The sequence below is a fragment of the Triticum aestivum genome, chromosome 7D (assembly GCF_018294505.1).
Source record: "Triticum aestivum cultivar Chinese Spring chromosome 7D, IWGSC CS RefSeq v2.1, whole genome shotgun sequence".
Lineage (NCBI taxonomy): Eukaryota > Viridiplantae > Streptophyta > Magnoliopsida > Poales > Poaceae > Triticum > Triticum aestivum.
The window spans coordinates 568974994-569000514 of record NC_057814.1 but is presented as its reverse complement, the minus strand read 5'-3'; the positions used below and the strand labels follow the sequence as shown (position 1 = coordinate 569000514).

At 45.0% G+C, this 25521-nt stretch overlaps 2 protein-coding genes and 1 long non-coding RNA gene across 3 annotated transcripts; 2 read left to right on the top strand and 1 right to left on the bottom strand.

The window, feature by feature from the left end:
* The first annotated feature begins 2550 nt into the window (after positions 1–2550).
* Positions 2551–6214, top strand: LOC123164180 (uncharacterized). The gene is made up of 4 exons (XR_006482202.1): positions 2551–2668; positions 4494–4589; positions 4946–5024; positions 6010–6214. It is a non-coding gene; the product is annotated as an uncharacterized lncRNA (long non-coding RNA).
* Positions 6215–11924: 5710 nt separating this feature from the next.
* Positions 11925–15421, top strand: LOC123167152 (probable beta-1,3-galactosyltransferase 2). The gene is made up of 11 exons (XM_044584991.1): positions 11925–12324; positions 12824–12920; positions 13011–13072; positions 13176–13387; positions 13487–13550; positions 13631–13703; positions 13859–13979; positions 14286–14373; positions 14456–14572; positions 14680–14789; positions 14970–15421. The coding sequence occupies exons 1-11, from the start codon at positions 12224–12226 to the stop codon at positions 15116–15118; spliced, it is 1194 nt and encodes a 397-aa protein (XP_044440926.1). The 5' UTR covers positions 11925–12223; the 3' UTR covers positions 15119–15421.
* A 4141-nt stretch (positions 15422–19562) lies between these two features.
* On the bottom strand, positions 19563–24379 carry LOC123171549 (uncharacterized). Its single transcript, XM_044589002.1, has 6 exons — positions 24216–24379; positions 22802–22929; positions 22690–22713; positions 20793–20963; positions 20538–20711; positions 19563–20214 (listed from the first exon to the last, which is right to left on the bottom strand). Exons 1-6 carry the CDS (start codon positions 24268–24270, stop codon positions 19978–19980), a joined length of 789 nt encoding a protein of 262 aa, XP_044444937.1. The 5' UTR covers positions 24271–24379; the 3' UTR covers positions 19563–19977.
* Positions 24380–25521: the final 1142 nt, after the last annotated feature.

Below are 25521 nucleotides of genomic sequence, written 5' to 3'. Positions count from 1 at the left end.
CATGCGCGCGAGCACCAGCTCCTCGTAAATGGTCTCCGCCACCCATTTGGTTGCCGGAGACGCAAATCCGAGGCCCTCCGCCGTGTCTGGCCTCGCCGGCATCGAGTCGCCGGCGGGATTGACCCTGTTGACCAGAGGTTTGACCTCCTCTGGGTCACTAACATGTGGGGCCAGCCCCGGACTAACCCTGGTTAGATTTCAATTAGCGTTAATTAACAATGTTAACTAGACCAGACACTGACATGTGGGCCCAGGCCTTAACTAATCTAGATTAGGATTAGTTTAATGCTAATTAACTCTGTTAGTTAGGTTAGCCACTGACAGGAGGGTCCCACTGGTCAGGTTTGACCTGGACTGCCCCTGTTGACTCACTGACATCACAGTGACATAATGCTGATGCAATAAAGCATTTTCTGGATTTAGTTTATTTTAAATAACCAGGAAATTCCAGAAAATGTTATAAACTTCAGAAAATCATAGAAAATAATCTGTAACTCCAAATGAAACAAATTATATATGAAAAATGATCAGAAAAATCCAATCTATCTATCTGTGGAATTTTCATGCATGTTTGAGCAAGTTAACCTCACTGTTTAGGATGAAACATGATTAGGACAAATTTGATAATAGTTTTGGAGTTGGAATTTGATCTAGCTTTGAATTCCACTTCAATCAAAATGACTTTCTGTCGCATTAGACCAAATCACAGCATAGTGCCATGTCATTATCATGCATCATAATTGTTGCATTGCATTGATTGTGCTCTTCCTTGTTTGCCGGTATTTTTCCCCTCTCAGTAGACGTGGTTCCGACGTTGGGATCGTTGACACCGATGAAGAGCTATACTATCTTCAGAAGTGCCAGGCAAGCAAAAAACCCCTTGTTCATTCGGATACAATCCCACTCTCTCGCTTCTGCTCTCTTTTACTGCATTAGGACAACAACGATTCAACTATTATATGCTGCGGTAGTTGAACCCCTTTCCTCCGCATGACCTGTCATTGCCACAGTAAATAGATGAAACCCACTAGCATGAGTAGGAGTTGTTTGAGCCCTGATGTGCCTACTCATTCATGCTTGTTGTCATGCCTGCTACTGCTTAGAGTTGAGTCAGGTCTGATTCATCGGGGATGAATTGGAATGTGGTGAACATGTCTTACTGTTGAGAGCTAAGTGTGTGAACATGATTTGGTAAAGGTAGCGGTGAGAGGCCATGTAGGAGTACATGGTGGGTTGTCTCATTGAAACCTTCCTCAGGAACTGAGTTCTGTGTTTGTGATCCATGAACAGCTACTACCACACGTTGGGCCCTGAAATATGACCCCGCTCGACTTATTATCCCCCATGTCCTCTATCCAGGAGTTGCAAGTAGTTTCTGGTGTTTGTAGTATGCTGGAGGCCGTGCGCAGCGCTGACCCGAGGGATGGGCTGTGATGCGGTAGGCACGTGGCCCGGTGTACCAAGTCGCCCGTTTGGTGCCTCGAGAACCCTGCACACATCGTTCGGGGTCGTAGTGGAAACCTCGGCCGGACTCCCTGCGGATGGAACCTGAATAGGCCATAAACCTGGACTAGGGACTTGTGTGGTTAGTCAGGTCATGGTCTACACCCACGTCGGCTTTTGCTTAAAGTCTGCCGAGCACATGTCGTGTGCAGACGCTAAGTGGTGGAAACATGTGTGAAGAAGTACACGCCTGCAGGGTTATAAATGATCTATTCGAATAGCCGCGTCCGCGGTAAAGGACCTCTGGGTTGCCTATACAGTTCATAGACAAGTGAATGTGGATACTCTAAAATGCGCAAGATAAGCGTGAGTGCTATGGATGGCGTTCTCGTAGGAAGACGGGAGCGGATCCATTGTGGTGTATTGATTGGTGAATATGTGGAATCGTGTGCGTCACCCCAAAAGAGTTACTTGCAGTCGTAGTTCGGGATAGCCACTGAGTTAAAGCTGGCTTGCTGCAGTTAAACCCCGCCATCCCTTTGTTGATACTGATGCATTTGTAGCTTGTTCTGATATAAGTCTTGCTGGGTACATTTGTACTCACGTTTGCTTAATTTATATTTTTGCAGAGAGACTTCAGTCACTACAACAAGAACCCCAATTAAACAACGCATGTCTAGCAACGGTGATGACTGATGTGTTGTTTTGTTCAACCTCACACTTCCCTCACTTATCCCTTACTTGGCGCTAACCTCCTTGCTTTAGAAAAGGGATATCTGACCTCCTCGTTTCCAAAAAAATTCCCCGTAACCTATCTCCACCTTATTCTACACATCTATCCGCCATCTCTCTCTCCCACGATTCCTCTCAGCCCAGGCCCAACCGAACACCACGCCGCCACCGCAGGCCGGTTCTGGCTAGCTCCGGCGCCCCCTGCCCCCCGCCCCGACTGCGCCACCACTCAACTGCCGGCTCCGCTGGTCTCCTCGGATCCTCCGCCGCCGCAGCATCCTCGGCGCCCCTGAACATGCTCCTACAGCAACCCTAGTCGGCACGGGCGGCACGACTCCTGCACCTCCTCGGGTTCATAGGCCCACTACCTCCATGTATCTTCATATGCTGCCGCCGGATCGGCTTCGACTGTCATCCTCTACCTCGGCTACCTCCTCCAACACTGACGATTCATGAAGAATCTGAATGTGTTATGCACCCAAGCTGTTGGCAGGTGATCTTCATAATCTCGTTAGTACTTCATAGTACGACTAATGGAGAAGATTTCTATTTTCATTTGGAGTATACAATGGTCGTTACAGCAATGATTGTCCTGATCTATATTTTTATATGTAGCTGAGTTTTTTTTTCATCTAGGTTTATGCTCTGAAGAAATGGTTCAGACCAAGTGTGCAGTCTCCACAAATAGATTTAGTCAAGACAAAGGGCATGACCCCAGGGCCGGGCCGGCAAAATCCGGGGCCCTGTGCGAAACTAAAAAATGGGGCCCTATCTCACTAGAAAGATAAACTATCGAGCAATTATAAAGCACTCCCTCCGTAAAGAAATATAAGAGTGTTTAATGATCTAAACGCTCTTATATTTGTTTATAGAGGGAGTATGTGATATATTGTCTGACATAAAAATTCTGTAGTACTGAAACACGAGATACCAAAGAATAAAACAAAATTAAAGTGATATGGCAGCAGATATCAATTGGAGATTATGGGGCTGTTTGGTTTTAGGCCTAGCATTGCCACACTTTGCCACACATTTTTGCCAACCTTGCCTAAGCTTAGTTCATTAAAATGAGAACAACAAGTTGGCAAGCCTAAGGGAATCTTGCCACACTTTTTGTGTGTATGTCATGTGGGGCTCAAGTGTGGCTTGCCTAAGGTATGGCTTGAACCAAACACTCACCTAAGTTAGTCATACTTGCATAACCTTAGGTGTGGCAACCTTTGGCAAAGTTAGTCACAAACCAAACAGCCCCTATATGTCAATGTTTGGCAATTAGACGAACCGTCCTACTCACCTAGTCTCGTGTCCTATCCGGTTGAACTGCTATACGGTGATCTTTAATCGAGGAGGCAATCACGCAAGAATCTATCTCTCTAATGATCCCTGCAAAAAGTTAATTAGAAAACAAAAATTAAGATAATAGGAGTAGAAGCCAGCAATATTCCTCTCTAACCCTCTGAGAACCCAAGAACACGAGAGGATTTATCGATGGATGCGAAGTTGTAAACCAATGAGGACTTTACTGTATTTGCAATGACAAATCTAGCGTACGTCTCCTAATCCTGTCTCTGACTATACCTTTCACCGTGTCGATCGTCCGTTGCGGCGTCGCCGGATCTGGAAGTCTGGAGGATGCGCATGCACCGTGTCGCCCGCCCATTGATGCTGGATGCAACCGATCGAGCGGAACTGGACACCGCCCTTTGGTTTCTGATCGAGCAGATCAGTTTTTTTTAGGGGAGATTGAGGTATCGAGCAGATCAACATGCCCTGGCGTCTGGCATCCCGCAATCGAGGCATCGAGCAGCGGCCTGGGAGTCACGCGCCAGCGGGCAGCGGCCCAACTCCATGCGCGGCCCAACCCCAGGAATAATATGTACATAGACATGTAAATTTTCTGGGGCCCCTCAAATTTATGGGCCCTGTGCGGGCTGCACAGTTCGCACCACTATGGGCCCGGCCCTGCATGACCCTATTATCTACAGAAGTAAATTCTAGCAGGGGGTTCAGTATTAGTGTCCAATCTTTGCTTTCTATCAAGTGCTTGTCCATTACACCACAGTAACCTCGTCCAAACAACTCTGAATGACCGGACTTCTTGGCATCAATACATCACGCACTAAAATACTAATGTATCACTATGTTTTCCCAGTACGTTAGGTTTGTATGGGTTGCATTTCACACATTGTCACTCAATGGTTTCAGTACACGAATTTAAAAGGCCAGGCCACATCCTGTCATGTGGTGGGCTTTCATAAAGCTATCTTAAATACTGGTTTTGCCTGAAGAGTCATTCCTTTTCTTTCCTCTGTTTTCAGTATTGCAGGTGGAGTTGTATAGGAAAGCTGAACAATTATATCTCGAAGCAATTGAAATCCTGGAGAAATCATTTGAACCTACTGATATACTGTACTGTAAGTTTGAGATTAGATTTCTTTTCCATATTATTTTTTCAGTATTTTCTGATTCGGTTCATTTTGTAAGAGTGAACATATGGCTATTTTTTAGGGTTAAAATAGAGTGGATAGTGGGATGCATAGGTAACATGATATAAGTTTCCATTCCATGGTGCGTGCTATGTATCTATGCCTGCTCGGTGTGAACTGTTGTTTGAGTGGAAGAATGGCGTACACTTGTGTCTTTGTATAGTAGAGAACTAAATATTAAATCCTGATCACTCTGGCGTACACTTGTCAATTCTTATGATATTTCATATAAATTCCCTACGTTAACTTGGTCTGCACAAAACATGTTTTACTACCTCTTGTAGGGTTGGAACAACTTTGCGTAATGTTGGACAATACTATCATATTCAGAACAGGTTTGATCAAGCTGAGATATATTACGAGGTACCGGTCGTTACATCATATAAATATATTTGATTTCAAATTTTATTTTGTAATTGTGTTATGCCATACAGTTCGAAAAGTTTTGAAGTGAATAATAAAGCTAGATATTTTGTCTAACGAAATGTGTTTAAGTGAACTGTCATATTATCAGTTGGACTTTCCCCTATTATTCTGAGGGAAAATTATAACAGCTAGCAGGAAATAGTTTGTACGGGCTGAATATATCAGAACAGTACCACTTTCTGTTGCTTACCCTTAATATGTAGTTCATTTATTTTGCTGGGAGCAATGATGTGGCCATTATTCAATTATCTTTGCAAATCTGAATAACATTCACCATCTTATTCTAACTTTGATATTTTATGAACATTCACTAGAGCCGGGAAATCGAACATAGGAATCAAATGTTCCCTTAAAGAAACATAGGATTCGCAACATTGCAATGTTCTCATGTGGATACTCATCTATGCTGTATGAAAGCATTAGCAGTGGCCATTTTTTATTTTGCTGTTACGATTCACTAATTTAAGCATCTCTACTTGTTTAGTTTTCTTTTGACCATGTGGAGCATAAATATGCTAGTGAACTTCTTGTGGAATAGAATCTTGAAATGGATTTTTTGTCATTGTACTTTTCAGTAGAGTAATTTGATCAGTTTTTCTATGATTTATGCAAGTTCTCATTAGTTTAAACTTGTTTCCTGTATGTCAGCACATGATATTTATTTTATTTATGGCATGTACCTTGTTTCTTACTAATTAGTATTTTCTTTTTATGGTTTATTAACTCAACTGACATATAGCAGGTTTGTTCATAAGAAAACAATGACCAAATGTTTTTGTCACATGTAGGGTAGTACTTTCCTTTACAGCGTATAGTGCTACTAATGGCATGGCCTTCAACCACTCTATGGTGCTCCTCCTTCAAATTCGACTTCTCTATTAACCTGATTTTCCCTAAGTTACTCACTTTATTATTGTTGTAGATTGCCAAGATAAACTGATGATACATGGCCCAAGTTTTGGTTGCAAGGTTATGAAAGAGGCTACTACAAGATAAATAGAATGTCATTGTATTGATCAATGTTTCAAACATTATAGTTGATTGCAAGCTCGGGAATTGGGCTACTACTAGATAGTTTCACATCATGTAATCTTTGGATCGTGATCTTTGTAATGCAACATATCTGGTTTAATATATGAGATATTTTTGTTTATCATATTGTGGCTTCTATGCACTATCCCAATAATTCTGGATGGCAATATATATATGTAAAATATCATTAATTGTTCATGCAATCTAGCAAAGCTTCTACTCGTTTGCAATGATCGGTTATGTACATTTTGAAAATCCTTTTTGCAGGCCAACAACGCATACGAACTGTTGTTAGGCCCTAACTATATATGTTGCTATCTAACAACGCTTCTATGGGTCCTTTACCAACGCATGTATATATGTTGTTGTAGACCCCTTGCAACGCCACCAACGGCAACGCATACTAATCCGTTGGTGTAGATCTTAACAACGCATATATGGCCATACAACAATACATTGATGCGTTGCAGAAGGGGGGTTCCTGTTGTAGCGAGTCTCACTAGTAGTTCCGCGTGGACTTCGATGTTTAGCTTGTTACCTCAGCTACGATCTTGTACCCTTTGGAGGGTCTTGTAGATAGATAGGCTTATTAGCCTTCTCTCTTTTCAGATGTCTGTACTCAGACATGTTTATGCTTCCGCATGTGCTTGTTGCTTGTATGACTTGAATGCTGGGTCATCAGACCCATGTTTGTAATATCTGGCTCCTCAGAGCCTAATAAATAAATACTTTGAGTTATAGAGTTATGTTGTGATGCCATGTTGTATTTGCACATACCGAGCATATTGTGTGTATGTTATTGAAATGCTTGGTATGTGTGGGATCCGACAACCTAGTTGTTTATTCTTGGTAGCCTCTCTTATGGGGAAATGTCTCCTAGTGATTCCACTGAGCCATGGTAGATTGCTACTGCTCCGGAACACTTAGGCTGGCCGGCATGTGTCCTTCTTCGTTCCTATGTCTGTCCCTACGGGGAAATGTCACGCGGTGTCTACCGGAGTCCTGTTAACTTGCTACAGCCGGGATTCACTCGCTGATGACCGACACGTTCGTTGCTCGGTCATGTATGCCTGTCCCTGTAAGTTAGTGCCACTTTGGATTCACGACTAGTCATGCCGGCCCGGGTTCTCTGTCATATGGATGCTAGCGACACTATCATATACGTGAGCCAAAAGGCGCAAACGGTCCCGGGCCAGGTAAGGTGGCACCCGTGGGAATACCGTGCGTGAGGCCGCAAAGTGATATGATGTGTTACATGCTAGATCGGTGTGACTTAGGATCGGGGTCCCGACACTTTAAAAGAATCTTCAACACAATATCTTAGTCGTACGGTCCCTGGTTGCAAGAAGCGCATCCGTTCTTTTATGGACCCAAGCCCACCGAGAAGCCTACCTCGGTATCGGCGATGATGGTTGCTTAACTACGCAGTCAATGACCTGGCCAAGGTTGTTCAAGTCAATCTGACACAGTTCTTCTTGAGATCACGTCTACGGAGTATTTCATTCTCCTTGAGGTTACATATCTCTTTCTCTTTAGCTTCATACACCTTTTCAGGGCACTTGGACAAATACTACTTTGAATAGTCCCTCGAAGAGGCATTCAACACATCGACGACGTCAACCCACGGCTTCATCGCTTCCTCAAGGACTATGCGTTCAGGGTTCGTCGCCGCCTCAGCAGAAGACTCAAAGAAGACAATCAGTGCCATCCTACAATTCGAGGAGTAACTTTAACGGTGATCATAACCATAACCATAACCTTAACCCTTAACAAAACCACTAACTCTAGCACTAGATCTTGCTACCCCAATAATGTTGGGCACACACTACATAGTCAAAAGCACAAACATAACCCTAAATGCATCATATACATTGATTTCACCACAACAAAATCATGAACTAGGGTTTGCTAACATATGAGCAATACAACCAAAATACATGATTCCAACCAACCAAAACAGGGGCGGACCCAGGACAGAAATTACCCGGTGTCCCATGTACAATAGAACAGACATACCATATTAAATAAAAGTATATATTAATGTATAAGGGTTTACAACATTATATTTAAAACCGATCAATATTTTCATCATGTATTGATTGCTCTTGCTTCTTTAGAAATGTTTCCTTCTATGACATGTAATTTGATAGTTATTATTTGATATTTGCGTTTGATGAATTATATTTGGGCAGAGAAGATTAAACCACGAAAGAATATGTATCTAATACTTGGATTTTTTTGTGGGTTAATACTTGAATTGCACGGTTATAAAAGTAAGCTTGCTTTGGTGCTCTAGTCTTCGGGGAATCGTCCGACACAAATGCCGATAACCTTCACAGATTGTGATCTGACCACCACTTTGTGAGTCAATTTTGTTATTTCACGCAATTTCTTTTTATAAATATGTCAATGATCCAATCATTAACATAGTTAAGAGCCCTTGCCCTAATTCTCAAGAGTTTGAGGAACAAGAAATCTAAAAGAAACATGGCGCATTGGGGTCTGTACTTCTTATGATTTGCCTTATATTTCCTCCGCTGCTTCGGCCACTCGACACGATCTGGGGACGGTGGCGTCAAAGAGAGTATGGCGACCTGAGTGCCGAGCCAGCTACGGATTGATTTTATTTAGAGAGACATACAGAGGCGTATGTTGGGGAACGTAGTAATTTCAAAAAAAATTCTACGCACACACAAGATCATGGTGATGCATAGCAACGAGAGGGGAGAGTGTTGTCCACGTACCCTCGTAGACCGACAGCGGAAGCGTTATCACAACGCGGTTGATGTAGTCGTACGTCTTCACGATCCGACCGATCAAGTACCGAACGCACGGCACCTCCGAGTTCTACACACGTTCAGCTCGATGACGTCCCTCGAACTCCGATCCAGCCGAGTGTTGAGGGAGAGTTTCGTCAGCACGACGGCGTGGTGACGATGATGATGTTCCACCGACGCAGGGCTTCGCCTAAGCTCCGCAACGGTATTATCGAGGTGTAATTTGGTGGAGGGGGGCACCGCACACGGCTAAGAGATCTCAAGGATCAATTGTTGTGTCTCTGGGGTGCCCCCCTGCCCCCGTATATAAAGGAGCAAGGGAGGAGGAGGCCGGCCCTAGGAGGGGGCGCACCAAGTGTGGAGTCCTACTAGGACTCCCTAGTCCTAGTAGGATTCCACCTCCCATATGGAATAGGAAAAGACGAAGGGAAAAAGAGAAGGAAGGAAGGGGGCGCCCCCCTTCCCTAGTCCAATTCGGACCAGATCAAGGGGAGGGGTGCGGCCACCCTTGAGGCCCTTTTCCTTCTTTCCCGTATGGCCCAATAAGGCCCAATACGTATTCCCGTAACTCTCCGGTACTCCGAAAAATACCCGAATCACTCGGAACCTTTCCGAAGTCCGAATATAGTCGTCCAATATATCGATCTTTACGTCTCGGCCATTTCGAAACTCCTCGTCATGTCCCCGATCTCATCCGGGACTCCGAACTCCTTCGGTACATCAAAACTCAATAAAACTGTCATCGTAACGTTAAGCGTGCGGACCCTACGGGTTCGAGAACTATGTAGACATGACCGAGACACGTCTCTGGTCAATAACCAATAGCGGGACCTGGATGCCCATATTGGCTCCCACATATTCTACGAAGATCTTTATCGGTCAGACCGCATAACAACATACGTTGTTCCCTTTGTCACTGGTATGTTACTTGCCCGAGATTTGATCGTCGGTATCTCGATACCTAGTTCAATCTCGTTACCGGCAAGTCTCTTTACTCGTTCCGTAACACATCATCCCGCAACTAACTCATTAGTCACAATGCTTGCAAGGCTTATAGTGATGTGCATTACCGAGTGGGCCTAGAGATACCTCTCCGACAATCGGAGTGACAAATCCTAATCTCGAAATACGCCAACCCAACAAGTACCTTTGGAGACACCTGTAGAGCACCTTTATAATCACCCATTTACGTTGTGACGTTTGGTAGCACACAAAGTGTTCCTCCGGTAAACGGGAGTTGCATAATCTCATAGTCAGAGGAACATGTATAAGTCATGAAGAAAGCAATAGCAACATACTAAACGATCGGGTGCTAAGCTAACGGAATGGGTCAAGTCAATCACGTCATTCTCCTAATGAGGTGATCTCGTTAATCAAATGACAACTTATGTCTATGGCTAGGAAACATAACCATCTTTGATTAACGAGCTAGTCAAGTAGAGGCATACTAGTGACACTCTGTTTGTCTATATATTCACACATGTATTATGTTTCCGGTTAATACAATTCTAGCATGAATAATAAACATTTATCATGATATAAGGAAATAAATAATAACTTTATTATTGCCTCTAGGGCATATTTCCTTCAGCGTATAACATTTTTTGTTTGTTTTAGATTTTTTTGGTTGAGAAATTGTTTGTTTTAGATGCGAGCCTTTTTTGAGAATTACACGACAGCCCTTTTTTGAGAAATAATTAGATGAGAGCCTGGTCGGTCGATTTATCTTTTCTTTTAGGGGTGGTCGCTCGATTTAGCTGCCACTGTGGCTGCCTCGCTCGTTGCTAAGACTGGGCCTCACACAATCGCGCCGCAGGTAGTTATTGAGTGCGCCGGCTTGTTGTACCGGTGTCCAGGTAATGAAATTACGGGGTGTCCCAGCCGTATATGGGCTATACATGTATAGGTAAAATATTTTTCTACCCGGTGTCCTGTGACACCCCCTGGCCCAACGTGGGTACGCCCCTGAACCAAAATGAGGGACCTTGGACGATGAATGTGCTTCGAATCCACCGGACAAATCTCAAGCAAACTAAGAGATTTGAGAGGGCCTTGTGTGAGGGAGAGAGCGCGCGGGGGGGGGGGGGGGGGGGCTGAGCTCTGGGGGAGAGAGAGGTGAAATGGGAGTGCCCACCCATTCGCCCCAACCACTTATCCACTTCAGTACCTTACCGTTGGGGTCCTTAGCGGTAGTCAGACACACCCTACCCGGGGTCCTTGGCGGTAGGGGCCTTTTCCACATCAGCTAGGGCTACCGGCCATTAGCAGCCTCCCGCTACCCTACCGCTCGGGGCCTGGCGGTAGGGCGTGTTAGACTACCGCCGGGTCGGGTGACGGTAGAAAAAAGGTTATATCTTAATCTTTTTTAAGGCTAAACTATCATAAAAAGGCCAAAACACTAAATTTGTCCCCGGTCGGCATGCATTCCTGCTGTAGCGTCTTGCACTCCACCACCTCGCGCCCACGAGCTCCGCTCCGCTCAGCAAATCCAAAGAAATCCAGCCAACAGGGGCCTGATTTGCAAAGTCCGCTTGTAGATGCTCTAACAGCGATTTCACATCATGCCCTGCTCTTAACGAAACCCGCATCTTAAAAAAAAAAGACGAAACCCGCATCTGTTCTCAAAAAAAGAAAAAAACGAACCCGCATCCGCGCACCGTGTACCGTCTCAGAGAGCCAGAGTCGGGGGAATGAAAGGAAAGCCGCGGTGCACGGCGCGGGCGGAACGAACCAACCCGTCGCCGATCGGCCGGCCGGCCAGCACGCGAACCAACCACCGCCACGCCAGCCCGCCTGCCAGCCGCTCCGCCCAACGATCCGGCAGCCGGCATGCATTCCTGCTGCACCGCCTTGCACTCCACCCCGACGACGTACGTACGCCTCCCCACACTCCACCACCTGCCACTCCACCTCCCCACGCTCCGCTCAGCTCAGGTCAGCAAATCCAAAGAGATCCAGCCAACAGCAACTGCAACGGCGGCCATTACTTTACGGCCAGTTACCACCAATCACCAGTACTGTCATATTAATAAACTCACCGCAAACCTCCGTCGAATTCGCGGCACCCAACCCAGCTCTGCCGAACTGTACTGTCGGTCGCCGCCTCCGCCCGCGCGCGCACATGGCGACGGGGGGAGGACGGCCCGGGGATTTAAGTAAGCGAGAATACCCGGGGAGTCACGCTTCCTCGTCGTCCTCTTCCTCCTCCCCATCCCTCGCGGTCCGCCGCCGTACATCACATGTCCTCCTGCCGCGGCAGCTGAGTAGCTAGCTCAGCTCAGCTGAGAGTGGGGGGAGGGCCGGCGATAGTGCAAGGGGGCAGCGGCCATGAGCTGGAGGAGAGGGGGAGGGGACGGGGCCGTGGCCAGGCGGTGGGTGCTCCTGCTCTGCGCCGGGAGCTTCTCCCTCGGCCTGCTCTTCACCTCCGGGTATGTATGTATGTCGCCTCGGTTGCACTCCTCCTTCCCCATTAGTCGTCCGGCGCTCAGCGCGCCTGGCCGGCCTCCAGATTCCGTGGCTCGCTCCGTTTCCGCGGAATTCTGAGGGGCGTCGGCCTGGGACGGGTCTCGGGGGCAAGATCTGCTGTGCTCCTCCTTGCATTTTGGGGGCAGATTTAGGTCAATGGGCTGAGGTAGGTGAGGTCCAGCCCTGGCCCTGCTTTGAAGCTTTGACTTCAAGGGGTGTTCTCCCTGTGGTGTTTTGAGACTTTGACTGCTGTATCCAACGATTCCAAGAATTCAGACTTGTGCGTGCTCAATTGCTGATTCTCTTGTTCGATCGTGGCATTAGCCGATTGGGACTGAATGCTATAAGAGCTCCAAAATCGTGTACGCGAGCTCTGAATTCCAGACTGACTGACGAGCTAGCTACTGCTACTGTGCTCTATGATTTTACTCATGTGCTCTGTAATTCATCTCTGCTTCTCAGGATGTGGACATTGCCCGAGGCAACCGAGGTTGCCAAGCCAAACGAAACAAGAGGGAAAGAGGCCGAGCTCGCCGCCGTAGACTGTGATTCTACTAAGGTACCTTCATCTCTCTCCCAAATGGCACCATCTCCTTTCCTATTACAGTTTCTTGCAGCAGTGGCATGCTGATGTTCATGCAAATTTCAGGTCGGACGGAAACATGATTTCAGAGATACGCTACAGGCCTTGGACACTCACAACGCTGTACAGTACGTGACAACACGCATCCCTTTTCGCCCACCTGATTTGCTCCAGCAAAGCGTCAAGGTGGATTTTACCTGACTAGAGTTCAAATGGCCCCTCCTCCTGCAGGACACTGGACAAGACGATAGCAAATCTGGAGACAGAGCTTTCGGCTGCAAGGACACTGCAGGAGTCATTCCTCAACGGCTCTCCGGTTTCGCAAGAGTACAAGGCCTCCGAATCGTCCGGAAGGCGCAAGTACCTCATGGTCATCGGCATCAACACGGCTTTCAGTAGCCGTAAGAGGAGGGATTCCATCCGCAACACCTGGATGCCACAAGGTTTTTTTTCCTCACATGGAACTGTTCTTCATTTTGTTCTTGAACATATTTGTGGCATGGGTTATTGTTATTGATGGTGGAGTGACCATGGAAAAACAGGAGAGAAGAGGAAAAAACTGGAAGAAGAGAAGGGCATCATAATTCGTTTTGTCATTGGTCACAGGTGTGCAGCATGATTATTTTTCAACCTGGGTTATCTCACATTTTTCAGTCCAATTGGTTATGATGAATGGTTGTTTGCAGTGCTATTTCAGGTGGAATTGTGGACAGGGCAATCGCGGCAGAGGATAGGAAACATGGAGACTTCATGAGGCTTGTAAGCTTGACTTTATCTGTTTTACTATAAGAGTTATTAGCCGTCCCTAAAAAAAGTTGTTAGCCGCACCCGTTGGAACTGCCAAAGTAATTGTTACTTTGACTTTTGGTTACATTATGAGTTGTTCTTACTCCAATTGTCTTCGCTCTGTACAGGATCATGTGGAAGGATACCTTGAATTATCTGGAAAAACCAAGACATATTTTGCGACGGCTGTTGCTTTATGGGATGCTAACTTCTATGTCAAAGTTGATGATGATGTGCATGTAAATATAGGTAAGTTCTTCTAATATTAATTGATCATATGAGCTGGATAAAATAATCATCACTGTGTGATCTCCATCTTTAGTGCTAACTGCTAAAGCACATTTGCGTCTTCTATACCTAACCGTGTTGATACGATGCTATAAGCTAAGGCTTCTATGATTTTAACTCTGATGCCATCTAGTCTGCTTATTCCGTCAGAAACTAGGACCGAACTGAGAAAAGCTCATCAATTCTGGACCTCCTATTGTGTGTCGAAACGTCTTGTTCAGCAAGTGGCAACCATTCTGTTTCTAACATGTAACTTCACATCTGCAGCCACCCTTGGGCAGATTTTGTCCAAACATATTTCGAGGCCCAGGGTATATACTGGATGCATGAAGTCTGGTCCTGTGCTATCCGACAAGTAAGTAGCTCACGGTATTTAGGTCCTCATTTCTTTGTCGTGTTTCTGGGTAGTTAACTAATATACAATTGCAACGGAACAGGGAAGTCAGATATTATGAACCCGAGCACTGGAAATTCGGGGATAAATATTTCCGACATGCCACCGGTCAGCTTTATGCTATTTCAAAAGATTTGGCAACCTACATCTCCCTAAATAAGTGAGATATTACCCGAACCAGTTTTTGTTTCAAATGACCGAATTTACTCTTAGTTCATGATTTGGAGTGTGTACTCAAACCGTTTCGGATTATTTGATCTTTGCCAGGCATGTGTTGCACAAGTATGTCAACGAGGATGTTTCTTTGGGGGCTTGGTTCATAGGGTTAGATGTTGAGCATATTGATGACCGTCGACTATGCTGCGGTACCCCACCAGGTAAGAATCTCTATAACTCTTATCTGAATGTGCTCAGATTGAGTACCAAATTAGTCAACTATTTACAGTATTTTCTGCAGAGCTATTGATAAAAAATGTGATGAAGAACAACCTATAGTTTGCAAGTGACAGGCTGCGCACAAACTAGGTTCAAATGACATGTCTGTTACCTGACCGCAGATTGCGAGTGGAAAGCCCAGGCGGGGAACACCTGCGCGGCCTCATTCGACTGGAGATGCAGCGGCATATGCAACACCGTGGAGAACATCCAGGGAGTGCACAACAAATGCGGGGAGAGCGAAAAGGCGCTCTGGACCGCTTCTTTCTAAGCGAAATCCGGGTGAAGTTCAGACTGACGAAGTTGCTCTGCTGTAGTATAGTAGTCCTGAGTATGTTGTACATTGTGCATGAAACGTGTTCAGTTCATTCTTGGGCCTGTAGGTAGGTGGTCGGTCAGGCGATGCCGGCGAAGCGGGCCGTGGTTTTACTCGGAGTCTGCTGGTCGCCGGCTGAGGGGGCGCGTATATGGGATGCTCGATCTTTTGGGGTGTTTGGGTGGTCTTTTTGTAAGGACCTCATGTACTCTGTTCATGGTTAACAAGATATATAAAGCTGTTCTTCATTCTCCGGACTGTTGAATGTGCAGTGCAGTGCAGTGCTACACTTGGTTTGGGCTGCTTTGAATTGGAGCGTTTTTCAGAGAAACTTGATGATAGGACTTTATAGTCCTCCCTCTGAAATGAAAGTAGTGATCTAAAGGATTTTATATTTATTTACAGGGGGAGTAGATATGATGAATCATAGGAAGTACGATGTAGAAATGAATCCAGCAACTTGATGATTTCCTGTATATGTTAGTTATTTTGGATATATGCAACTACGTTTCTGGAATTTACACGTGAAAACAAAAGACGTCCTACATTTCGGGATGGAGGGAGTACATTAGTATGCCTTTTTTTTGCAAAGCCTATATTTCTACTAAAATTCTACTGTAACTTCAGCTTTTTTGGGCCTTCATGCCGGGCTTTCGAGTTTGGGTCACTGGGCCAAACTGCCCATGTCTACACATCATACACACACGCAGCTTGATTTCCTCAAAAGAGAAAAAAAAACACAGCTTGACTTCCATGACGGTTTTGTGTTTTCCATGAGACACAAACTCACACTGTCACACGCACAGAGACACATTCCAGCCTCCCAGGTTTCCTCTTGTCGAAACAATGTTTGGGAGCGGTTCAACTTGCACCCAGCCGAACATCCGCGGAAGGAGACGAGCAGGGCTGCGGGCTACAGTCAGAACAAGGGCAAGCATTCCGCCAGCCATTGCGAAGGGAGGAGGAGGAGAGGGCTCGTTTACCTTTGCTGGGAGCTTCCTCGTGAACAGAGGAGGAGCTCCGAGGGCAAAGGGAGGCCGCGGCATTAATGGCGGACGGGAAGCTCCGGTGGCGCCGTGTGGAGGAACTGGGAGCTACGATGGCGGCTACCGGATTCTAGAGGGGGCGGAGCTAGGCGAGAAGCAGCTGAGCGGCGGGTCCTGCCGGTCATGGCGCTCGGCCGACATGGCTCTGCCGCTGCGGGCCGACCTGGAAGGGGGGAGCTAATGCGAGAGATGGGCCGCTCCACGGGGAGTGAGGTGGCGAGGAGGCTGCAACCGGGGGTTACCGGGGGCGATGCAAATGACCGGAACCACCTCGGGTGCACTGTGGCCACGCCGAGTGGCATGCCACTCGCGTGGTCACCACCCTAAATGGCGCTCTGAGGTCTCATTGGTTGAAAACACTTGCCAGGGACACTCTTCTCTGATGGACTAAGTGTATGGCAGAAATAGGGTCACGTTGATATGGTATGGCCATATATTAGTTAACAAACGAGAGAATACCAAAAGGAAACACATCAGATAAATTAATCCTCAACTCTCGAAACCTCTTTCATTTAGAATTTCAGACATTCGAGCAACCAAGGAGCGAAAGTTACAAAATATTCAGAAATGCGACCCATGTACTCCATTAGATTAGACCGGTGGGCGTCGACGGAGCAGGGGTCGTCGCCGCAGCGGCGTCTAGGGTGGAAGATCTTTGACAGTATGACTCTTTCTCGCACTCGGCCAATGAACTATGACAGGTACTGTCTATCAAACAGCAGAAACACACGTGCGCTGTGACACCGGAGCAGGATGTTTTGACGCACAGCCCGCCCGGTGATATATTGATCTTGCTGCTGCTTCCCATGTCTTGATGACCCAAGGTTCTGCCTGTGCAATAAGAAACAAACCGTCGTCATACAATTTTTCTTTCTGATAATCTCTGCGGTATCATATCAACTACTCCCTCTGCAAAGAAATATAAGTGCGTTCTTATATTTCTTTACGGAGGGAGTGATTAATAAGTAACCGATGCCCAATCGCTTCGCAGACCGTAAGCGCTGACCCGAAGAAAGAAAAATCCATGCAAAAAGAAAGAAAGAAACAAAGAAAAATCCATGGATGATTCAGTAGTGTTGGAAAGACAGATCAAGTGAAGTTTAGCAATGGTAAGCGTGGTGATTACATTGCCCGTGGTTAACGAAGCACACAAGGAGGAGCACCGAGAGCGCTATGACCGCTGTATGGAAGGGGTTCATGGACCTGTCCATGGAGGAAGACGTGCACTTGCTTGGTGCTCGTCTAAATGCGCCCGAGTATGTATGTTTTCTGGTGTAAAGCCGGCTGGAGATTCGCTCTAGTCAGAAATCAAAACTTGGATTGCTAAAATATCATGGATAACGTGCCGGTTAATGCAAGGATCTTTGTGATACGATACTCTCATTTTCATATTAACTAGCTAAATATCTGTGCGTTGCTTGCTACAGATGAAACAATATTTCAATGATTGTGGCGTTTGACTGATTGTCCTTGGCGGTGCTGACGTTGACTCTATTGTGACGGTCTGGGTGCACACGAAGCGGTAGATTATGGCCTATTTTGTAAAAAATATCCACTATCAGGAAAAATACAATTGGAAAAAAAATCTCTACAAGTAGTACAAATTATCTACATGCCTAATTTTTTTTTGCGAGAAAACTTTCAATCTATTCATCTTCTATCATGGCAGTACAACGAACACTAGAAATAATAAAAATTACATCCAGATCCGTAGATCACCTAGCGACGACTACAATCACTGAAGCGAGCTGAAGGCGCGCCGCCGTCATCACCCCTCCATCGCCGGAGTTGGGCACAACTTGTTGTAGTAGACAGCCGGGAAGTCGTCGTGCTAAGGCCCCGTAGGACCAGCGCACCAGAACAGCAACCGTCGCTGATGAAGAATAACGTAGATCGAAAGGATCCAACCTGAAGACACACGAACATAGACGAACCACAACTAGATCCGAGCAAATCCACCGAGGATAGATCCGCCGGAGACACACCTCCACACGCCCACCAATGATGCTAGACGCACCACCGGAACGGGGACTAGGCAGGGAGACCTTTATTCCATCTTCAGGGAGCCGCCGCCGTCTCGTCTTTCTGAGTAGGACACAAACCCTAACAAATCTTGAAGAAACAACTAACAATGGAGCCCTCCTGCCAGCCCTTGCCAGTATCCACCATGCCCCCATGGCCCTGGGGCCACGGGAGACGAGGCGGACCTGCGGTGGAGCCGGCAAGAGGCACAAACCCTAGCTTTTCTTGGAGGAGGAGGCGCGGCTGGAAAGAGGCTCTCACCTCAAGGCAGCTCTCTACATGCCTAATTAACAGCCTGACTAATTAATTAATTGCATTAATGGCTCGGTTTCTAAATTTATTTGGCATGAAAAAAACTCTATTTAAGCATACCTAATTAATTGCATTAATAACTTGATTTCAAATTGATTTGAGCTCAGTTTCAAAATTATTTTTACACTAATGACTGCTTGTGAAACGGCGACGTATCAACTCCCATTTAATACTCCCCCGTTTCTAAATATAAGTCTTTTTAGATATTGCAATGCAGACTTCATACGAAGTCAAATGAGTGAATCTACACTCTAAAATATGTTTATATATATTCGTATGTAGTTCTTATTGAAATATCTAAAAAGATTTATATTTAGGAACGGAGGGAGTAGTATGGATTACAAATAGTATCAGTCAGATTTTTTTTTTTTTTTTTGAGAATGAGAACCATGATCGGTTACCATCCATGTTTACACTAAGACCCAGGCTGGGCTTAAAAATACTGGACTTTAAAATCCCAGGCCCAAGCGTGACCCTCCCCAGCTCAAAAATACAAAAAAAAAGAGTGTGTTTTTTCCTGTTAAAAATACTAGCTGAATACTCGTGTGTTGCTATGAAATAACGGTACGATCTTCAACCATGTGTTTAACAAACACTTTAGGACTTACTCATATAGGATAATTTGAGATTTCTCCAAAATATTTGTGATTTGTTACCATGTTGTAACAAACAAAGTGTTGCTTTTGTTTTCTCTCACTCTACTAGCCACTAATATATGTACCCTTTGAAAGATAGGAAACAAACTTGTATATTTATAGATCATACTAGAAAAATGTTGTTGGGAGGCGTCAATAAATGGTTATTAGGGGAGTTTGGAGATGCTCTAAAGAAGCCCCAAAAGACTATTGCACCCACAAATAGACAAACGCATGCACGATTGTGAAGTTTCAAGCTTTAATGGGATATATACTACAGTAATTGGGATTGAGGTAAAATGAATGAAGAAGCTTGACAAAAATCGAGGTTTCTTCTCAAAAGCATCAAGAAGCTTATATATGTCTTTCAGCCTGCTTATCACAGGTAACATCTTTTTGTCGCGTCTCAGGGAAATCCAATTCACTGGTCATGACTACAGAGACTCGAGTACAATTTTCAGTGGAGTCGAGCATACTATCAACATCAGTAATAGCTTATTTTCCAACTTCGGAGCCAGCAGGTAAATCAGTCGAATCGGCAAAAACGATCATTCCAAATTATAATATGCTTTGGCTCCACCGGCATCAGGAAGGATAAACGAAACAGAAGGTTAAGCCTTTCTGAATAGAGAGCCAAAACATCATTAATTGTACACTGAGAAGACATCGATCTTAGCCTTAATCACACGTCTGTATTGATGTCTCCTGGACGTTACACCCTCATACTCAGCAGCGGACAAAATCTGAAAGAAACATAATTCAGTCTACTGTCAGAACGATAATTGCTGTGTGTGGATACTCAAACGCACGTAAAACATACTACAATCATCTTATGAGGGCCCCAAACTTCGTACGATTCTTCAGGGTAACAAAGAAACTTCAGAGCTGTTCCAAATTTGAGTAAACTCCAACGCTTAGTGAGAGATGATACATCAATGAATTTCTTTATAGATCTGCACAATAGTTTCAAATACTGCCTTTCATTTAACTCAAGGTGGTACAAGAGACGAGCCTTCTCAACAATGCTTCCAGTAACCTGGATGAAAATGAACATCTGTTTAATCACTGAGAGTAGCAGGAAAATGCAAAAAAAAAAAAAAGTAAAAATCTGGAAAATCTTATGTTAAATTTCAATTTACATTACAAACAGTATGTCTGTGCATAATTTAGCTCGTTGGCAATGAAGCATTACAAGCACACAATAAATCGAAAAGGGCTAACACTGCACGGCCAAAGAGGACTTGCTCAAGGTTGCTAAGCATGCTGAAAAGAAAAGGACTAAAATTGCATGAAGATGGAGCAATAAAGCAGAGAGAACATTGCATGTCAGAAATAAGAAGGACAAGCGGATAGCCTCACCGAGTTTTCTTGGACAACAAAGCCATATTGGTGTAAGAAAAGGATTAATCCTTTCCCCCTGGGGGGCCGATACTCCTTCGGCTCTGATGCTTCCTCAGGCAATAAAGTGTGCATGATATTATCTAGACCCCAAATCAGCTCCTCCACAATATTATCATACTGACAGGTTATATCCTGAAAGAAAATGAAATAAATTGTGAGCCATACTGTTCACACAAACAGAAGCAACAAGATAGCTTACAGAGGTAGACTAACCAGCTTCCCTTCAATTATTCTTTTATATTCAGCCTGTCCAACAAGTAGTTTCTGCTCAGAGCCACAAAACTTGGTGAGCATCTCAGACAGGTCTTTGCCCACCACCCCGTTAGTGAGGTCAATGGCAGTGGACTTCTCCTCAAACTTTTTGAACCCCTCAAGCCTGACATTCTGAGAAAGAAATGCAAAAGGGATTTAAAAAAATCTTGTTAAATATAATGCAACATGGCTAAATCATGATAGGAGACAGGGTATTTCAATAGGAGTGCCTCAATCGTGAAGTACCATTAATGTTGCCTTTGTTATACACTTCCTTCAGTGGTGCTCCCAAAACTGTTCATTTGGGAAGTTGTATCTTTATCTTAATATAAATGTTTTTTTCCCTGTATATGTTTTCCTGGCCTTGCAAAATGGGTTTCAGCATATCTGGAGTCAATTGCAAGAAACCACCACATTTGCAGGAAACCACCAACTCGTTAATCCGTTGCAGAAAACACCGGAAATTTTGTTAAGTTGTTGCAAAAAACACTGATCGGGTGATTTGGCCCGTTTAATCACTTTCTTACAAGTGGGGCCAGATTGTAAGGAGTTGACTTGGCAAAAAATAACACATGCACCCCTGGATCTGAAAAACAAAAGCAATCGACCCCTCATCCTGCCCCCACGCGCACACCATCGTGGACAATCCCTACTGTCGAAGCAGCGTGAGCTCGGCTGGCACGGCGACGCCCTGGCGCCGTTGTCGTCGTCGTTGCCTGCGGGGGCGAAGTGGTCGTCGTCGTCTGAGCCCTTGGCAGAGCACACGGTGAACAACGCCCGGAGTGCGAGCCGCAGCCGCCTCCGTTCGCCACCTGCAGAACGCCTCTTGTGGCAGCCATGAGTGCCGCCGCGACGGCCTCGGCTCTGCAGCCGGCCGGACAGAAGACAACGGGTGAGGCGCCTCCCTCCTCCCGCATATCATCCCAACGGTGGAGTCAATCGAGGGGGCGTGGGTCATCTGGGAGCTCCTCACGGCGCCGGCCAGGGGGGGTCCTCTTCCTTGTCCACGGCTGCCATTGCTGCCCGGAGAACTTCTGGCCGCCGTCCAGCTCTGCCCCGGCCACGTCAGGCTGCCGGAGGGCGTCGCCATCACGCCCCGCACGCTATGGATGCGGCGGTTCACGGTGCAGCCATGGGCTCTGGTCGCTTCCTCGTCCTCCCCGCGGCCGTAGCCCTCTCCGTCACCGACGAGGGCGGCACCATGCCGGGCGGACGACAGGGCCAGGGAACGGCATCCCAGCCTAGGCGCCACCGTGCCGGACGGACGGCACAACACGGCGGGGGCGGCGATGTTCCACGGGGAGGGGAAGGGGGGTCTGATTGCTTTTATTTTTTAGATCTAGGGGGTATGTGTTATTTTTTTTGCTAAGCCAATTCCTTACAATCTGGCCCCACTTGTAAGAAAGTGATTAAATGGGCCAAATCACTAGATGAGTGCTTTTTGCAACGACTTAACAAATTTTCCGGTGTTTTCTGCAACAGATTAACGAGTTGGTGGTTTCCTGTAAACCTAGCCGCAAATGTGGTAGTTTCTTGCAATTGACTCGCATATCTGTGAAAACCAAGCGTGTAGTTATTGCAATATTTGCAATTTGAATTCATATTTAAGTGTGTCAGAATTCATATTTAATTAATTCGTATTTTTCAGGTTTAGTGCTTCATTGATTTGTTCATGGTGGGCTGAAGACACATATTCTGAGACAGAGAGGGTGCCGAGTAATGAGTTCACATTTTATAGTCCACCCCACTACAATCAAGAATGGTGAAAGATTGCTGTGAATTTTGCAGAGTTGGCAACAAGCAGGAAACATGACAAAAATAGGTTGGAAAGAAGGAAAATGGCAGTGTTACAAAGAACCTGTGGCGGGTATGCCCAGAGATCCTGCAAGAGAAAATAAACAGAAAAACAGTTACATTATTTTGAATTTTTCATCGAAACGAAGGAGGATCAACAACGAGAAAACAAGTACCTTCATCGGAATGGTGAGGTCGACCCCATCAAAAGAGATAATTGCGAAACCAGAGGGCAATTCGTACAACAGCATGGTTGAAGAATCATTAATCTTCTTCTTGAGCGATGACAAACCTAAAATTATACCTGCGGAGAAATCAAGTAGAAGTGAGCAAATGGGATTACACAGACCCCCACCCACGAGCCCGAACTAAGAGAAAACTGTGTTATGGCAGGGGCTGCAAGCAGCGGCTTTCGGCTGAAAAGATTTGCCCCGTTTTACTTGGTGATTAGATGATTTGCGCCGCTTTGCTCTAGTTAGGATTCGATTATCTGCGCCATTTTTTTTATTCTTTTGATCATTTGCCCTGATTTGTGATCTAATGAATTCTTGATTATTTGAAACCAGAAAATGGACGTGGAATGACCTTTATGTGCCTATGGGCAGGTATGCAATTTCTCTGCCTAATATCCTCTACCCTGCAGCTCGTTCTACTCGTACTTGAACTACTGAAGTGACAAACCACGCAACAGGAAGCAAAGCGGCATAGCTGCTCCCGCTGCATCTCGTCAACGCGACGGCTCCCGGCACAGCGGCCACCCGGCGACCAAGTGACCGGTATTTCCTTTCCCCGCTGATTCCCTTGCTCATCTGGCTTCTCTCGATTCCTCCGCACGGCGGCGTGGGGCGTGTAACAGTGAGAGGGTTCAGAGTTTGAGCAGTGCATTTTCAGCACTTCCCTCGGATCCCTTACGCTGACCTTGTGCATAGAATTTTGAGGGAGTTGGTAACACCCTAGTGTTTTCTATACAAAGATCTTGATATTGTTGCTGCGTAATTCATTGGGTAATTGGTAATCCTGGAAATGGGATATTGTTTGTTATCGGCTAGGTAGACCCTTGGTAAACTAATGGTTACATGTAAAGATTCCAGTGCTCATAGTTTGTCTTTCAGTGCAGCGGCATAATGAGAGATGAGGGCTTGGTGGAATTATTTTTTGATGATCTTAGTGATTATGACCAAGACATGCTCCTGAACTTCACTGCATGTAAAACTTCTTGGCCATTGCATGATGTGAAAGAATCAAAGAAATGGAGAGTTATACTCAAATAGATTGGTACATTGCGGTTCCTGAGCCGCTCTCTACTTCTCTAGTTGGGTGCAAGCACAACTGATAAAAAAAAATTGTGAAAAATACCTATAGTGGTAGTGTAATAATGTGGGACGCTATGAAAGTGTCACTACATTTGGATCAGTTTAAATTATCTCTACGATTGTCAACAACATGAAAAATACTGCTCGTTTCACCGGATGGAAACTAGCATCACAAATCACACGGCCCAAACAAAAATTGAAAATTTAATAGAAGATGATTTCAACGCCTACAAGATGAGAATTGAGAGAGCAGTTGATGCTAATGGGCAGCCCTAACCTTCGCTGGCCGGAGGATCGTGGAGTGCAGCCCAGCGGCAACGGCGTGCCCGCATGTTTTTAGTCTAATGGCGTCCTCCGCCGCAACGGAGGGCAGCAAGGACGCAAGACGGCGGCGGCGCTAATCTTAGTCACGCGTTAATCATGGAATAAATTCGCGCTCGACACTAGGCCTCTGGCCGTAAGTGGGCATCTCATGGGCTTTCTTCCTTTTTAAATTGTACGACAGGGAGGGGGGTGGGAATCTCCTTGGACGCACGTTGCGTCAAAGTGTCGGTCTTTCGCACAGAGTGGTAAGGATCGAGCAATCACCTGGGCCGGGCCCATTAACGTGGTTCAGTGTTTTCCGCTTTTGGGAGCCTTCTAGAGTTTTCCTTCCGGTTTTTCTGCTTTTGGAACCTTCTAGAAAGTTCCCTGAACCGGTTTTCCTTTTTCTTTCTGGTTTTTCGTTTTCTGTTTATTTTTCTTCATTCTTTTTTCTTTTCTTTTCCGTTTTTGTTTCTTTTTTTCCTTTTTCGTTTCTTTTTTATGTTTCAAGTTTTTTTAAAGAGTTCATGTTTTCAAAATTGTTCGGAAACTTAAAAAATGTTCATGCTTATAAAAAAATTCAAATTTTATAAAAATCTCGTGTTTTTTCAAAAACTGATCATTAATTCAAAAACTATTTCCATTTTTAAAATTTGTTCAGGAATTTCAAGAAATGTTCCCGTTTTTCAGGAATTGTTTGGAATGTTTTTGTTCTAGTATTGAAAACTTGATCACAAGTTCAAAAAATATTCTTTTTTTTCGAATTGTTGGTCACGTGTTCAAAATTTGTTCGTGTTTCTTTTTTTTGGGATTTTCAGAATTGTTCTCCATTTCGAAATTTGTTCTAAAAATTCAAAATATGTTCGTGATTGAAAATTTTGTTCCCACTTTAAACTTTTTTCTCATAATGCCAAAAAATTTCATGTTTACAGAAATGTTCAGGATGATAAAAATTGTCCCTGTTATCAAATGATGTTCGCATTTTTTTAAAATGTTCGGGAATTTCGAAAAAATGGTCCTACTTCTCAAAAATTGTTCAACAATTCAAAATATGTTCCCATTAAAAAAACTGTTCAGAATTTTTAAAATGTCTCACAAATTCAAATAATGTTTGTGTTTTCAAAAAATGTTCGAGACTTTTGAAAAAGTTCAACAATTCGAAAAGAGTTCCCATTATCAAATTTTCTTCTCAAAATGCAATAAGTGTTAGAGTTATTATAAAATGTCGGGAATTTCAAAAAATGTTTGCACTTTCCAAAAGTTGTTCCAATTATTAAATT